This window comes from Pezoporus flaviventris, unplaced genomic scaffold (genome assembly GCF_033815535.1).
Source record: "Pezoporus flaviventris isolate CSIRO_AGI_PZ_B2104156 unplaced genomic scaffold, CSIRO_AGI_Pfla_v1 ptg000007l, whole genome shotgun sequence".
Lineage (NCBI taxonomy): Eukaryota > Metazoa > Chordata > Aves > Psittaciformes > Psittacidae > Pezoporus > Pezoporus flaviventris.
The window spans coordinates 47,528,767-47,546,439 of NW_026892555.1; the positions used below are offsets into that span (position 1 = coordinate 47,528,767).

At 38.6% G+C, this 17,673-nt stretch overlaps 1 protein-coding gene across 1 annotated transcript in view; it reads right to left on the reverse strand.

Annotated features, from left to right (window-relative positions):
- The window catches only part of LAMA3 (laminin subunit alpha 3), a 106,860-nt gene that overhangs the window by 75,588 nt on the left and 13,599 nt on the right, over positions 1 to 17,673 (reverse strand). Inside the window, exons 5-12 of the mRNA XM_061448642.1 lie at positions 17,112 to 17,282; positions 15,410 to 15,507; positions 13,854 to 13,969; positions 10,002 to 10,120; positions 8,440 to 8,530; positions 7,281 to 7,412; positions 5,844 to 5,906; positions 3,300 to 3,434 (exon numbers count right to left, since the gene is read on the reverse strand). Of these exons, the coding sequence (XP_061304626.1) occupies positions 3,300 to 3,434; positions 5,844 to 5,906; positions 7,281 to 7,412; positions 8,440 to 8,530; positions 10,002 to 10,120; positions 13,854 to 13,969; positions 15,410 to 15,507; positions 17,112 to 17,282 (925 nt within the window). The remainder of the gene's footprint in view (positions 1 to 3,299; positions 3,435 to 5,843; positions 5,907 to 7,280; positions 7,413 to 8,439; positions 8,531 to 10,001; positions 10,121 to 13,853; positions 13,970 to 15,409; positions 15,508 to 17,111; positions 17,283 to 17,673) is intronic.

Genomic DNA, 17,673 nt, shown 5'->3' on the forward strand with positions numbered 1-17,673 from the left:
AGTTAATGACAATTATTTTAGCAAAGTAGTAACCAGTCTCCTAAAGAGAGAGAACAAATCTGCCAGATTATTTTTTGCTGTGGTTGTGGTGATTAGTTATATCAGAATTCTGGCTACATCCCTTCTTCAGCACTAACAATCTTTTGATTTCTAGGAAAGTGCACCCCTGCTCATTATGATCAAGTAGCTTGCTGATTTTAATGACAGAGCCTGCAGGTTCCCCTCTTCTTGATGTGAAAAACCTATAAACACAGTCTGTACCTGATCAACTGATCCACGTGGGCAGGATAAATTGTTGATATCATGGAAGTTTTGTAAAGTCAAGCCCTTCTAGACTAGGATTTACTGTGAAATGTTGGCACATGTCAAGAGCACATGTTAACGCACTTACTTAGTTTGCAGCACAGTGTATCTAATGTTAGAAGCCCAAACCAGGTGAAACACAGCTTATGTTCTGTAAGCCAAGTGATACAGGTAAATGCCCATTGCCCAGGCTAAACTTTAGATATAATATTTCAGGAGAGATCCAACTGCACCAAAGGCAAACACTGCCAGGCTCACATTAATCCAACTAGCACAGGAACAGCAATCATGTGCTAGAGAGGACTACCTACTCCTGCTTGGAGTATGTACCTGCCAGGAAGCCTGGCCACTGCCTGGATCTTCAGTGTTATTGTTGCCAGCTTTGGATGGAATAAAACTATCATGGTTACATATGTAGTTTTAGATGGAAAAATACTTGAGAAAATTTGTTTTCTTCTCTCTTGCAGAATTAAGAAAGGAAAACACAGTAAAAGGAGAAAAGGCTTTTACTCACGCAAGCAGCTGGGATAGCTGTAATAACCCAGAGCGCACTGGTCACATCTAAGTCCAGCATAGTTACTGCGGCACAGACACTGACCTCTAGGACTACATGTATTCTCCACTGAGCCAACAGCATCACAGTTACATTCTACACAAAGAAAAGGAATAATTATTATCCTTACAGATACATGTCTATGTAGTTATTTAAACCAGAATTTGCCATAAAGTTACCTTTGAATGTAAAGCGATCATGAGGAAACAAAATGAACTGTAATTTTACCACCAAAAATAAATACCCTGAAATAGATGCCTGTACTGTAATTGCCTTCTCAACCATTGAGAATCAGGTTCTTACTGCAATTTTATATTGTACAGTTTAGAGATTTAGTTTGATGCCTTGCAAAACATGTGTAAGTGACAGAAATCCATTTTACAATGGAAAGAACATCACAGGAGAGAAGTACTTAAAAAATAACCTCTCTAAAAAATAACTTCTGAAAATGACATCCACAAAGCTAGGCTATCTCATGGCTAACAAGAAGCTTATTAGTAATGAGGCACAAGCACAAGTTCATGCGCAAATAAATGATGCACAAGGTAAAAAATGCTGACGTTTTAATTCTATAAGCTGGCAAGCACTGCATTGCAGGAATCTGCTTATAATACACATTGTCAGACTACAATAAAAGCTGTTATGAGGCTATAATAAGAAATTTCTGTTGGAGTTACCACTATTTTAGGCTAACAGGTCTATCACAGATAAGAGCTGACATTTTCTGGAATGATGCTGGGCTTTACACAGGGTCATCACAGAGTTTATGAGTGCATGAATGGGAGCCCAGCTGGGAATCCCAGCTGCCCCAGGTACAAGCAGTTAATCACTTGGATTTTATGACTGACAGAAATGGCTGAGTGGCACAAATATACAACAAACGCTTTCTGTTCCATGTTCATGTTCCTGGTTCCCCCTTTCGGTTCCTCTTTTCTTCTGAAGTCAAGGACATCTGACTTTGTTGTGTTTACATGAAGGATGCCTGGAAAGAGTCAGGGCTTGCTAGGAAGCCAGAAAGTTATAGATCTTCCCCCCTTCTGAAAATGATAACTCCAAACAGGAGTAGCAGGCTGGGCTGCTCACTTTCTACCACAGTTTGCAGCATGCTGCATTAGTTTAAATTTAAACCCATGGCAGCTTATTTTACAGAACAAGCTGTGAATGGCAGCAGTTTTGAGTAATCCCACTGACTGTTTTCAACTATTTTTAGCAGTCTTTTACAATTTGCTTTTGAATGCTCTTTTAAGCTTTTATGTCTCTTTCAGCGTGTGGTGCGTATTCAATACAGGTTTGGTTTGCTTTATGATTGCTACCTGATCCAGTTCCAAGAAAAAAAAATTAAAGGATAGAATATTTTAAACCCACTGAACAGTGTGTACCAATACAGAATCCTGGTTTTATGTTTTTCATTAAAAACTGTTAATCTACTCCAGACCATAAAGACACAGTCATGTGGCTTCTCTTTATTCCACCCACTGTGTTTGGTAACACGAAATAATATATCTTTGCAAGGGCATAAAGAATTCTGCTGTCTATTCATAGGAGACAAGCAAGTATACAAGCCCAAAAGGAAAAAGTTTGCTATGGTCAACAACCAAAAATAGTGAGACAGAAGAAAGTAAATCATAATGCTCTACATGAATCTTGTTAAGCTGTACAGAAAAGTACATACCAGAACTCAGCAATATCCTATATTCTTTCTCAGTGTAAAATTCACTAAGGATTAAGGGCCTCTCCTAATCACTGGAAAAACAGACAAAATCTAGGGGCCAGATAGGACTTAATGGATTCCTCATACACACGCAAGACCGTTATGATATTCAAGGCTATACTTCATTGATTTCCCTCTCTTGTAAAAAGCAGACTGCTCCTTGGTGGCAGGTACACAGGTCAAACCCCATAGAGATCTTTCATGTTTCATGGTTACATGGGCAGAAATTGGCTCAGTGTCTCTCAGATGATCTTAAAATGATCATCATGAGAAATCATGCTGAAGGGCAAAATGGGAGATTCTAATTTTCAGATTCACAGAACGCATATTTTACCAAACAAGACCCTCTGCAAAAGTAGATGTGTGCTTCACAGCTCTGCTATGCCAGTCCCTTAGCAGTCACTTGTGCTCTGTTGCTGTAGGCCTCCATGTGAGAACACCATCCAAATTCTTTGGTTACTAGTAAGACAGCTGTGCTGACTGAGGCTCTATCAAACAATCTGACCATGCAAAAGGAAAAAAAGCCTATGAGAAAACAGACTATATAAAACAGACTATATATAAACTCTCTAAATGGAGAATTAGACTATATGAGGGTTCTACTGTAGAGCACAAGACTGCCTTGCCCATTTACAACTGAACTTCAGCCACTGCAAAACAGTACCTGAAAAGCAGTGCTGTCTGCCTTTTGTGGGGCTTGTTTGATGCTGTACATGCAATCGGGAGCCTCACCTTGACAGGCAGGGAAGGAGTGGAGGCCAGGTTGACAGCCATCACACTGAAGTCCAGCTACCCCTGAGCGACAAAGACACCTCCCAAGGAAATCACAGACTTCAGGCTGGGTTCCTGCTGGGTTACATTCGCATGCTGCAAATGAAAAAAGACATTTCAGAGGCAGCCTCTGCACAAGCTCTCTTCTTCTATCTTTCTTGAAATAAAAACTAAAAAGCAACTCCCTGATCCTCAACCAGGCCAAAATCTTCCCATCAGATTTATTGTGATTCATAACGGCTTTTATTGATTGCATCAATAATAATTCAGCATCAAGGGAGACATTAATGAAAGAACAAAATAATCAAGTCTGCCTCACAATAACTGCTAAGTTCAGTATCAGCATTGGAGCACTACACTTGACATGTCCCCACTCAGTCTGATTTATTGATCCTATTATGCCAACTACTGAAACTAGTCCCATCCTTTTTAAAAATGAAATTAAAAGAATAAGGCTTGGATTCACAAGCTCAGTGGGAGGAATTAATAAAATGCCTAGGTAGGCAGAGATGGCTAATAAAGTTTAAAACCAATCAGTTTTCTAGTATCGGTTAGAAAGAGCAGCTTAGTGCATCAAAGTGAGGTTGCAAACTCAAACACAATATTCTTTTTTAAAAAAAGAAAAGATATGTAAAAGAAAAGTTCCCAAAGGTATTTTAAATTTCATCAGTGTAACTAAACCCACCTCCAAATTGGAGTCTGACAGCTGCATCACACAATAGCCAGCAGTCAAGGAAATAGGGGCAATTTTAGATGGAATTCTCCCCTCATAACATTTTATTTCTTTGACTCCTGCGAATTTTGGGAAAGCCCCTTAAGAACACATCTCCGTAGCAAAAGAACTTCACCCCTCAGTATAAAACTTGCGTCTGTATTTTGGATATACGCTTGACAAAAGGGAACGTTTGGCTTTCCCCAGCAGAAGGGTAATGAAAATACCCAGCTGCACAGGTGCCACAGGGAAAAAACAAGTCCAGTTTGATATCTGCACTGTTGGGTATTACCATCACAGTCACCACCCAGCACTTCCGTGCCATGGCACTGGCATGATGAAGAGCACATTTGTAAAGAAAACCTCTGCGTCTTTATGATCTTAAAGCTCCTATTTCACTTAGAAGCCAAAGGCTGGCATTTACACTAGAGCACGGGCTCCAAGCATCAAAGAAACTATGGCACTTACGCAGACACTGGGAGCCAAAATACCCTGGTTTGCAGCCACCTTCTAGTTACAACAGGAAAGGGAAAGGAAGAAAGGAACATAGTTAGTGCATAAAATCACGCAACTCTTCGTATTTTTGCAGAGAAAAACAAACCAGTGCTAGTAATTATTACTTTTGAACTGGCAAAACTATTTGCACAAACCTTACACGTAATAATCTGTAACCACATTTAGTCTGCCAGCACAAATTTACAACTTCCACAGGAACAGAAGCTTCCCCTTAGAGGCAGCTGCCTCTCTTATGCCTTCAGACCCAGATACTACTCACTGCAAATGTAAATAGATCAAGACCTGTTTTCTCCTCTTTATTCTTTTTTCCTTGAGAGTTTTCCTTCCTCCTTTCAGAAATACGTGACAGAAGGGGATATGTGACAGAGCACACCCAGAGGCTTACCACAGCAATTATTCTGGAGGCTGTATGAAGGAGATAAGTAGTGCAGGAGACTGAAGCTTTGTGGGCTTTTACAGCAACTGCAGATGCTTTCAACAGTCGGGATTTGTGAATATGTACATGGATTTGTACTGCCTGCTTATGTCAAAGTGTTTGCTACATTCACAGAAGAAAACACTTTCTCATTTGCCAGCATAAACTCCAGTTCTATTAAAGCTAACAGAAATAAAGGGGAAGAATGCTGATTTTAGCATAAGAAAAAGTTGCAAGGTTTTTAAAAGTTATTAACCATGAAGTGCATTACCAGTGTGTATGTGATTAAACACTAGCTGGGATGATGTCTCTGGTCTGCAGTATTATAGCATGTACTAAAAAATATAATCCCACTGAGGGAATCATCATATGGATTTCAGACAGCTTTGCAGAGGGCTAAAATAAAATGCATAGCTCTCTTAAAAATCAAAGTCTTCACTGCCAAAGGCAATGTACAATTTTCCAGGTGTGAGAGGACAGACAGTCCAGAAGCAGAGGCTGGTTAGCCTAAACAGAGAGATTTACACTGCAAAGCAGCAGTTGTTGTGTCAGAAAGCCTTGATGGATCTATTCAGAAGAGTACCAACAAGATGGTCAGCCTCTTCTGCAGACGTTTGCCTGAGGCTGGTCAAATTTGTTTTGATCCGTAACTCTTCTTGGAGTTAGCCCACTAAACTGTTTAATTTGAACTTGACAACAGGATGGACTTCTGGAAAGAACAAAGGGTCTCTGACAAATAAATATCAACAGTGGCAAAATAACTACATAAATCTCCATGAAAGCAGGCACCACTGAAACAGTGAAAATAGCAACATCGGGGAAAACAGTGAAATGGGGGTGGAGAAAAACACCAAGAACTTGCCTATTATGTCACCAGCCATAGCATCTCTTGGATTTGGAGAAGTAAAAGGATATACAGGCGTATCTTTAAAACAAAAGAAACAATGACATGTATTTGAAACCAACACACTAATTTCATTAAGAATCATGACAAACAATGAAGTCATCTCCTGCCACTACAGAGAGCATGATACTCACATGATTCTAGTAAACAACTTCAGCTTAGTTTTCTTTCGGTTAGGAACAGAATAAGAAACATTTTGATTCTGATTTTCAGTTCAAGTACAAACATTCCTTCTTGAAATAACAGTATGAAAGAATAGATACCATTTGGAAAGCTGCTAGCTTGCTTTCCTTCTTCCTTATGCTAGACACCGTTATGAGAGCTATCTAGAGAGATCCCTATTCATTTCACATTTTCTACTTGCAGCTGGAGGCCAATCTCCTGTTTATGTCGCACTATCACTCACTACCTGAACTGACAGAATTCATGACATGTATGGTACATGCATTTTTAGAATCTGTTCATGGAGCCACAAGATTTTATGCAGCAAGCACAATCCTGATGTTACATTTTCTTCTTAGTTACTGCATGTATCATTTGTTTATGGGGAAAGCATTTAATTTTCTGAATTCCCAACACTTTAGTTTACTATACGCTACCTATTGTAAAGTAAAAATCTAATTTTCAATGCATTAGATAGCATTCAAGTACCATTTTCAGTAAATGGAAGCACTCAGCAGTTCTGTGTCAAATCTGTTTTCCTAATATATTTCTTTTCTTTGGATTTACAAACACCTTTCCTTCAACCACTTTTTATGAAATCTGAAACAAACTGGAACCCTTCATTCAACCATATAACTGCAGCTAACTGTAGTCCAGCAAAAACAAGAGGCCACGGTTGAGAGCCTTATGCTTTGCCAGGAGAGCCTTTCCAATATTACACAGCTGCTATTTTAGAATTATTTTCAGGTATTTTAAGTCCTCCAAAAACCCACATGCCTTTTTTATCAAGTATGTGAGTTTCGAAACCTAGGAGGTGTCAAGGAGAACACAGAACCATTTTCTCCCCTCTCTCTCTCTACAGTCATGTTTCACATCCCAGTCCAAGCAGTCTTTATACCTGAAGACCCAAAGACATGTTTAAACAGTTTGTCCAGGGCTTTAGGACTGGAGTTCATGACTTATTGAGGGACAGGCTGTACCCTTGATAACAATGTCTTAAATGAACTCAGAATTGTGAGAATGCAGCACAATCTATTTGACTGTCAAGAAATCATCATTTTGTAAAATAAAACGGACTCTCTTCAGTATTATGACAGCTGATTTATCAGAACAGGTAAACATGCAAAGCTAAAGTGCCAGATGTTTTAACAAAGTCGAGTGTAATGAAAACTGTTAATTCTTTAATGCAGGTGTAAAATACAGAAAAAGAGGCATTTTTATTTGTACACTTACAGACACAAAATGGATAACCATAGAATCCATCAGCACAGCTTTCACAGTTTTCTCCCTGGAAGTTCTGCTTACAGAAGCAGCGGCCAGACCCTTCCTCACAGCCTTCTGCATGCTCTGAGTTACAACTGCAAGCTAAGTAAGTATCAGCAATTAGGCACTCTTTACAAAGGAATTAATTTGCCTTCTACAGCAGTGCACAATGGTATTATAACAGTAAATTTGAAGTGATGAATGCTTCACTATTTAAAGAATTAACATTTGCATGCCATTGCATATTTTCCAAGTACTTTATACCACCCATCAATCTTTGTGATACACCTTAGAAGTTATTTTCTTAGAGTGATTAGGCTTTTTTAATTCAGAAAGCTGCATGTTATTACTCCACAGAACTGCAGCAACTATCTCTTCTGTGGGGTCTGCTTATCTCTCTCCATGGTCTAGGCAAAGCACTGTGCTCCATCTGCCTTCCCTTACACACCACGTGCAACATCATGGCAGCACACCACATCTCTGTTGACTTCCCATTCATTTCAGCACCCAAACACAATGAACAATAGCTTCCTCCTACCTGTCACAAGGCTCCTTCAGCCTGCTTGTAATTCAGCCCTCATCTCTTAACTATACTCAGTTCTTCTTTTTGAAATGTACTAGTAATTATCCTGTTGCATCATGTATTAGTCATTAGGTTCAGCATTGCATAAAATAGGAGAAGTGATCCTTGTGACCTTTTGAGATATAGAATAAACTTTTCAAGTGACCAAGATCCAAAGCATTCCTCACATGTACATCAGAGAGCTAAGAGAAGCAAGGTGGTGAGGGCAAGAGATGAGAGTGGCTTCCTAGTGGTTATGCCTTCTTGCTGTGGTGTATATAGCAGTACCTCAGCCTTACATGATCCTATCTCCTCAGAAGCCCTTTGTGGCTTACTTCCTTCTACTGTCCTGCTGCTGGTCTGAAATTTTAGGCTCATATGGCACATAAGTTGTGAAGAATATCATTAAAAGGGTCTAAAGCAACACAGAAAGTCATTTGCAGTTGTTCTCCAACATCTTTTGGCCACTTTTTCATTTTTCCTCTCAAATGTATCCCATGCCTTGATTATAGCCAAAAAAACCCCAAGCCATAACCATGAGAAGATACTGAATAAAGAAGGACTCACGTATGCAGCCGTCAGTAGCTGTCACTGGAACACCATAAGGACGATAGTAACCTTTTGCACACTTTTCACAGTTAATACCAGCTGTGTTATGCTATGTGAAATAAAACAAAAGGAGAGTATGAGATAAAAAAGGGAACTTGGAAGAATTAAGAAACAATAACATCCTTTTCACTTTTTCTATATACAGCAAAGAAAGCATCAGCACAGGAAAAAAGAAAATTGAATACGGCTGCAAGAAAGAGAGCATTCATCATTTGGTGTTATTTAACCACCTGTTCTTTATAGATTTATGAATCATGGTGTTCTTACACAAAACAGCTGAATTTTATCTTTGAAGCATTATAAAAAAGAGCTATTTAAAAAATATCTAGGGGAAAAAAAAATCTCTTTTCCCTATCATGATACCGCTTTTATGCTACTCTCTTATCATAACATATTTATCATTCAGGCAACTGCAGCATGACTTTTTCCTCATACTATATATTACTTTTTTAAATATCTTATGTCTAAATAAGAAAAAAAAAGTAAGCAATTTGAACTACAGCAAAAATACGTAATTCCGCAGTAGACATAGTACTGAGTGTATTTCAACTTGTGAAGCAAAGCTATCCCCTGCAGTGGGGCAGCAGGAGTGTGCAGCTGCAATGGCATGCACCAGTCGAGTAAATCACTGTCACAAGGCATCCTGGCAAGCCCTCATGAGCAGAGAACTGGAGGAAGAAGTTTTGCCCTGGAGCAAACCAAAGTGGCTTCCCCCAGCTTCCACTTGCTGTTTAGCTCCTCCTTAAGGAGTGTTGCAATTGAGGGCTGAGCAGGGACCCAGCATTTGATGGAGGGACTGGTGGGCAGTTCATGAGCACCCAGAATGCTGCTGGGGCTGCCATTCATGGCTGGTGCTCTCAGTTCATGCAGCAGTTTTGGGTTCTGCTTCCAGTTTTGTTGGGAGCCTCCTCCAGCAGCTTCAGATCTGAGCTACTGTTGGGAAAGGCTGACACTAGATCAGTGCAATCTGATACAACTTTGCCTCAAGCCTTGGTTTGAGTGGACCACTAGTTCAGACGATTTCCAGAGGTCCCTTCCATGATTCTGGGCTTTTTCGATACCCATAAGCTTCCTTCTTTGTATAGCCTATGCCTTCCTTTAGTTCTGCTAGTCAGGGATACCCTTCTGTTTTGCTGCAGTAAGGAACCATACGGCCTGAACTGGGATTTTATTTGTTAAGTTTTACTTCCTTGTGTTGCTCAGGGAAATGGCAGAGTTTGTAATCACAGTAAAGGGAATTTTTATAGTTGATTTAATTATTGCATTGTGTGACTTTGTTTCAGTCACACAGGACTGAGCATAAATGCAATTTATATGTCTTCTATAGATCAATAAGCAATGTTGTATAATGTAAATTATTTTCAAACACTTTTTCCCTGTTTTGAATACAAGTAACACCACCAGAGAAATGGAGTTACCCAGACTGGGCAGACTCCAAACTATTGGTGTGGACACAGTCCCTCTTCAGTAGCCCTTATTTAAATGCCATCTATTTAAAGTGACCAAAATGACCTTATTACCTGGCAGTTAATGCAGACTCCTCCTCCTTCATAATGCCCATGGATGTTTAAGCTTTCTCGACGCTGATCAACACTAGCATCGTAGTAACAATCAGTGGCATGTCCATGGCAATTGCACACTGAAAAAGTATTATTCCGAGTCAGCTTTCTTTATAATGCTGGAATTCAGTTATGCAGCAGAGGTTAAAAAGCTTAGATTTTTTTTATGTATACATACACTCGGCTATGTTGGAGTATGTTCAAATGCACATATTTACCTATCAAAAACTGGACTTTCATGCCAGAAACATGGTTAGATCATGAAGACACAAAGAGAACATATGCTGCTAGGCTTATCAGAGGAGGCAACAGTTGTACCATCTCAGAACTATGTTTATGGATAAATGTGAACCAGGAAGCTCCAGAAGAATGATCTCAGCAGTTTTTAAAAATTATCAAAACCATATTCAAATGCTTATTCTATTTTTACATGCCTAAAAACTACTCCTGGCTGAAGCTGTGTACACTAAGTCATGATTTAAATAAACAATTATAGATAAGCTATAAACATTTGAATAATACAACACTAAAGAACTCTTAGAAACAGATACACCAGCAACCTCGGCTATACATTAGCCCAACTGTTGTCTTCTGAATGAAGAAGTTTTAAGTACATTTTACTTCCTGAGAATTGTGGATTCAAAAAGATGCATGGTTTGAAGAAGTATGGTATGAAAAACAATGATACCACCATCAATAATAATATATTATTATAATCTAGAAAAGGATAAAATTAGGTGACTGAGATAACTCATTTCCCCTGTGTACGGTTGTTCATAATCTCAGCTGTGGTAATTTTTACTTTGGGTGGTTTGTGGTTAGCTCTTTTCTTTTACTTTCCCCTTCTATTAAGCCAAATAAAGGTAACAGCTGAATTCACAGTGGCTCTGAATCCATCTTTACATCATACACATTCTGCTCTACTTACAACTCTTTCTAACAGGTTAATATTGCAGTGCTCAGACGAGATTAAGAGATAACTGTGAGGCTTTGCTTGCAGACACATCAGTCTCACATATGCCTCAGCCTAGTAACTTCATCCATGGAAAATAACTGAAATAAATACTGTTATATCCACCAGTGGCCTCATACTCTGTTTTAGCTTTGGCAACATAAATGCCAGAGCCAGCCCAATGTTCATGCCTTGCTCACAGAAGAGAATTAATCTGAAATATAGCTCCACACTTCAACTGGTTCCTACAAATACAGTTATAGTAAAGGGTGACAGATTTACCCAGAAAAGAACTTATGTAATTTTCTATAGATCAGTTATGTGTATCTCACCTTATTTAAAACTAATCTCTTTCCATTGGTCATGTAAAAATCTGCCTTTCTTCACTGAAATCTGCCAGAGCTATAATATAATTCTGAGTAGGAATCAACCATAAGAGCAAGCAAACAGAATAAATCAAAGGGCAGGGCCATGGTTTTGCCACAAACTCATCCTACATCTTTTTTCTTTTTTTCGAATGATCTGATCTTATTTCCTTGCTGGAAAAGAACAAGAGGAATTTTTACTGCTTTTTTTGAAAGAATGCAGGAAGCAAGAAAGGCTTCCCCGGGCATCTGGGTGCTAAGTGAGCTTTCAGTTGTTCCATTGCTCCAGGGCAACCTTCTCAGGAAATTACTGAAGTTTTGACTTCATAAAGCTATATCTTCATGTTTAAGGAAATCCTCTCTTCATCTGGACCTGGGGAGAAGATACTCTGGAAGGTAATGGGCTCCTGAAAGCACCTCAAAAAAGAAGGGCCCTGGCCCTACTTTCTTCACAGCAGGGAAGTGTATGGGAGGTAATCCTTCCAAGTACCTGGCACAATTGGGAGCATGACTACTGATTCTCCATGCCTTGCTACGTGATCAAACAGGCAAGAGAAGTGAAACTGGATCATTCTCTGTTACTCCTCTACATCTTTATATCTGAACAGCTTTGCACAAGGAAACCTTTTCCTAGAAACTACCAACAACACAGCTGAGGTGGTAGCCTGCCATCAGGTTCCCTTATCGTCTGCTGAGAGGAGCAACACTGGTTGAGAGTGGGTTCCCTGGCCGGGTTGTGATATCCCATGAAGAAGATCTTTGGGGTTTTTACTCATATATTTTTTCAAGAAAACAAAACATTGCACAAATAGATGAGAACATTAAAAAATATATATATACTTCAAGGTAAATAAAAAAAATAAAAGCTCCTTGTCTCTAGGGCCAAACCATGCGTGAGCTCACAAATATGTCTTCTAACAGTGACAGGAAATTATTTCCTCTGATTACAGCACTAGCATTTACTTTCACAGGGGAATAAAAACTCCTCCTACCTCATCAAGCATCTTCTCATCACTTTGGGCCACTTGCTGATCCATTCTGTACTGGGTAACTCATAGCAAAAGGTTGAGCTTATCCCTACAGGCTCCCACCAACCTTTTTCAATCAGTTTCTCTCAAGGGACCTCAGGCTTCTGGGAAGCTTAACAAGGTTGCTTTAATTCCTTCACTACTGGCTGCCAGGAAAAGAGATCTGCACCTGGCCAATGCTCTCAACAAATCACCACAAACTGCTAGGAGCAATCCATACTAAAAAAGGTATTTTTTTCAGAGGTAGTTAAAAGCGAAGTCATTTTGGCTCAGAATCTTGTCAATGATCTTCTATAAACTCATTCTTTTAAAAACATGACATTATTTATGCTCTTTGTCTATCTCTTTCTTGGCAGAAAATGTTTTCATTTCAAAGAGGAGAATTTAAGTGAGGTTTCAAATCTTGTCCAAAAGATGTGTCCCAACGCGCCTATCTCCTATTGAACATTTTAATCACCGCCCCTGCCCCCGCCAACATCCAGTGTTTCAGTACTGCAGTTTTATTAAACAAGCCATCTCTTTACTCCTGAAACTAATTATATAGGTGCATCTCTTTGGCTTTCAGATAAGGTTCCTCTCTTAACGGTTTGTACCCACTGGCTACGCTACTCTCAGGAAAGGCAGACAAGGAAAATAAATTAGGCCAGACACAAAGGAAAGTGCAGGCTGCCAACATATTTGTTAAGAATAAGATGTGCACAGAGATGGCAACACTATCTATATCACACTCACTGGTTTCTGGCCAGAAGAATGCAAAACACCCACGTGTAACAGTAGGTACCCCTCCACCAAAAAAGGGTCCATGCACTATTTTCTTTAACAGAAGTATGAAACATGGGGGAAGTGGGAGAAGCATCAATAGGCTTCACCAGCTTGACTACTCAGTCTGTGGGTCTAAAACACTCAAAACTCCCAATTACAAGCATGGGAAACAGTGCAAGTGTGGAATTGCCAGAATTCTCCAGCAGGAACTCTTTGTGCTCCTTGGTCACCAAGGGGGAACCACCAGCAGGAGAAAGCAGGGCAGTTCAAGCGCCTGTATGCAGTGGCAGCTTTGAGCATCTCTGTGATCTGAACACCAAGAGGCTGGGTGACGGGGAGGCAAATTTTGAAGTTGTGTAAGATACCTATGGTCTCTGCTCTGCTGGGGGGATCCACACAATCTGCCAGCAGACAGCTATGACTGGGGAGAGATGCTAACTCTATGTACTGCAGGAAGGCTTCAAATTTTGTCATGCAATATTCTCACACAAATTACTATTTTCACCATTTAATAAGATTGAAGAACATAAGTAATATTCACTGCATCATCTATTCCTTATTGCTATATGGAAGAATTTTCTCAGTAAAGAAAAAAGGTGTTAAAACAAGCAATGTGTTAATTATGTTCCATGAACACATGTGCTACAGCTAATTCATACCCTGTTGTCAATGTCCCTTTTAACCCATCATCTTTTAGGCTACTCACATTCACATATGTTTGTGCTCCCAGCTGTTGCAGGTTGCCACTGTTTCTGGTTATATCCAGGGCAGCAGTGATCACAGGTTTCCCCACAAGTGTTATGCTGACATTCACACTGAAACCTACAGAAAGGAAAGGCTCTTATTCTACTGAAGCTGTATTTTTCCTTTTTTTCTTAATTTTATCACTGTCCAATACTTACACAGGGTGTGAAAAGGACAGGGCATAAGCTCACATATAAAGAGGTCAAACAGTGATACCAGAACATTTTGGAATTTTCCTAAAATTCTTCATGATTTATTACTTTAACGGGGTGATTATGAGTTTATCAGCACAGATTATTTATGAAGAACATTTATAGAACATTCAATAGGCTGGATTATGAAACTTCATTCTAGCATATTAAATCAAGGTGATATATAGCAGTTTGGGACGTATCCTTTTTAAAATTCATTCTGAGGATCAAGCTTTGATCTAGAGTAAATCAAAATATTTATCACCTTTATATGCATGTTTTCATCATTTTTCATTGTGCTTTCTTTACAATAATTTTATTAGTGCTTTTAATAAACCAGAGATCATAACTTCACATTGTTGTTTTTAAAACAGAGCACACTAATCATCAACAAAATGTAGGAGTTTGTTTTGTTGTTTGTTTTTTAATTTAGCTGAATAACCTACTTAAAGGGCAGGCTCTCATTATAGTCTAGGTCTTACTATCATGTATAGTAACTGAATCCCAGGAGGAACGAAGAACTTGAGACTGGAGAGGCTTTTTCCAGCATTCCTCTCTTATCTGTGTAGTCTAATGACCGTGATGCAATAAAATTTTTGGGTATAAACATCTTATTCCCTTAGATTTCACACTTTTTGTACTTTATTTTCTCTAGCACAGACATCTAGAAAAGAGGCACCAATCTGCCCACTTACTCTTCATTAAAACACAACTGAAAATATGGCATTGCCCTGATAAAAGCTTGTTTCAATGCCCTCATGGATATTTAAAATATGTTTTAGACAGCCTGATTATTCATAGTCACTTCCCTGTAGAAGTTGAGACAAGAAGACTGATCTAACTCCTTGTGACAACAATATGGACATCATAAACTTCACAGAGAAAGGGAATAGTTCATTCAATTTGGTTTTATTTTTTGTACTAATGATCAAGAGCCATTCGATCTTGGCTGAGCTCAGTATTTCAATCAGGCTGAGTATCTCAAGGAAGCTCACTAACTTTGTGCTTGAATTGAGCTTCTAATTCCTACTGCTGGAAGGTGCTACCAAGCCATGTTTTCCAAAAAGAATGAAAGGTTTCTAAGAAACTATTCAATCTGCCAAACTCTTATTTCAATTTAAAACACAAAAACTAAGACTTTTTATTATTATATTTCATATACAGTTGCTCTTGATGTATTTTCTTGTCAATCAATACCAGAGTCTAGATTTTTTCAAAATATAGTGAAAAATCCCTGTAAGACTATATAATTCTATGATAGAAAAGGTCATGTGAAAACATTCATGTATTGTTTTTCTCAAATTAATACTTTGCTCACTTTACTTACTGGTATTGGTTTTCAGCGCTCTTTGCATTGCACACTTCAGCATGGCCATGGCAAACACATCGCCCACCAATACTGATGTCCTTTATACTGTAGTAATACTATGGAACAAGCACAAGAAGTACATATAAGTCTTTTTGTTTACTCACATTATGTCAGAAATATCAACATCAGATTGTTAAACCTTGCTTATCAGAATTTTAAAGGCATGGGAATATTCACTGGGGAACTTCTCAATGTGTATATAATGTGTGTATAATGAAAACACATTATTTTGATATATTTACAGTATGAAAATGTTATGCGCAGTAAAAAGTAAAAGCTTTCAATGTTTTCACCACAGGTAGAAATGATCACTGCAACTCTTGACAACCTATTTGACAGTGGATTTTTGTATAACAGTCTTCACAACTCAGTAACTCAGTTTATAGTTTCATACAGCTTTGCAGAGCTACACTTTACTACTAAAAGTAATTGTACTGTCACTGGTCAGTAGTAAGTCAAATTTGCAATAGGCCAAAGAGATTAATAATCCAAATTGCCACAGTGTAGACATAAAACATAATCCATGTAATTCAGTGTGTCATGAACTCAAGCCTGTAACAGAGGAAGACAGGCTTCCCCTTGGAAGCAGGGGATAGCAGAACAGAACTGGTTTTCACAAGTTTCTACAGTAAGTTTAACACAAAGATTCTCCTTAAGAATATTTACTATTTCCTAGACTTGAAAGGTCTCTATAATGAAACCTTGCACCTTCTTTTAACAATTCAATAAAACACTTGACATTTTGTTCAGCTATCCTACATCTCATGACTATGATAACATCAGAAGTTCCTCACACTAAAGCTATGCTGCTTGCCAAGTAAACTAAATACTGCATTTACATCTGCCTGTGAGCAACATCTTAAAATTTACTTAAGGCAATAAAGGTAGTTAATGGGAGTGCTAACAAGTAACTGGAATAGCTTTATGGTTTTTGATGCAGAAACCCTCACACACATTTGTGCAGTGCCTCACCCCAGGGTTTCCTCCAATTGTTACTGAATCTTCATTTTAAATGAAAAGATTAAAAATAACAATGCAATATAAAGTCTGCAATCTCTCCAAGTATATGAATTTCTATGCAGCATTCCCTTGAGAGAGCTGAGTTTCCTTGAATTTCTCCAGTGAATGGGAGTGGGACTTTGGCTTTCAAGCTCTTGGACAGCCCTAAATCCACTGAAAACACCTAGGCATCTTGGAAGATTTGTGGAAAGACAGCAACTTTTTAGCACACCCTTTGATTCCTGCTCCTTTGGAAACTCAGGTACTGCTTCTTGAAAGTTTTTCTTTGAATAAACAAAGGAAAGTAGTGTCAAATAATGCTCAAGAGATTTAGTTCCTCAATTCTGTATAAGATAGTTTAAAAGATTTCCACTTTGGCTCCTTATAGCTCCCATACTGCACCCAACTTCTTTTCATATCCAAAAAGAGTAAAAGAAGACTGTTACAATATCACTAACCATTACTTCCCCCTCACAAATCTGTGCTGACCCACTTACCTTTGTGTCTCAAACATACCTGGAGAATATATGGGGATTTAAAGGTGGGTCACTGTGAATTTCAATTGTTAGGATGTTGCACATTTAAAACATTCAGGTCATTTTTTCATCTCTAATCTGTTGAATATGATTGTTGAGTGTATTTCAGCAAAAACAATACTTACTCTACGGGTTACAGTGGGGTCTCGTTGAGCTTTCGATATCAAGTGTCCAAGAAGCGTATTTGTTCTGAGGAAATGAAGGCGGATGTTTGTTGCTTTTGTGAATTCTCGAAGACTAGGGGAATAAGTGAAGTTTTTTGCTCCGGGGCGGCCATTTACCAAAGATACTACAATCTAACACAGAAGTAAGCAGATTTTTGTTAAAATGTATTGACTGCAAGTGTCAGCAGCAGCACAGAGCAAAATCAATAAAAGAATCAAAAAACTCACTACTGTTTCTAAACATATTTGCAGTAACAACTACAAGTTTCATACTGAGCCCACGACATTGGGAAAAATAGGGATGTTAGTCTTGGACCCTCCTGAATTCTCATCACCCATATGGCACACCAGAAAAAATATAAGTGCCTTCATCTGTTTTGAAAACAGGTATAATACACAAAAAGTACATGCTTTAATAGGAAAAAAAAACAATAGGAATAGGCGCAAGCAGTTATATTAACAGTGGATAGTGTCAATGGGAGTTTTGCCTGAGTGAAAACATCAGGTTTTGGCTCTTTCCCAA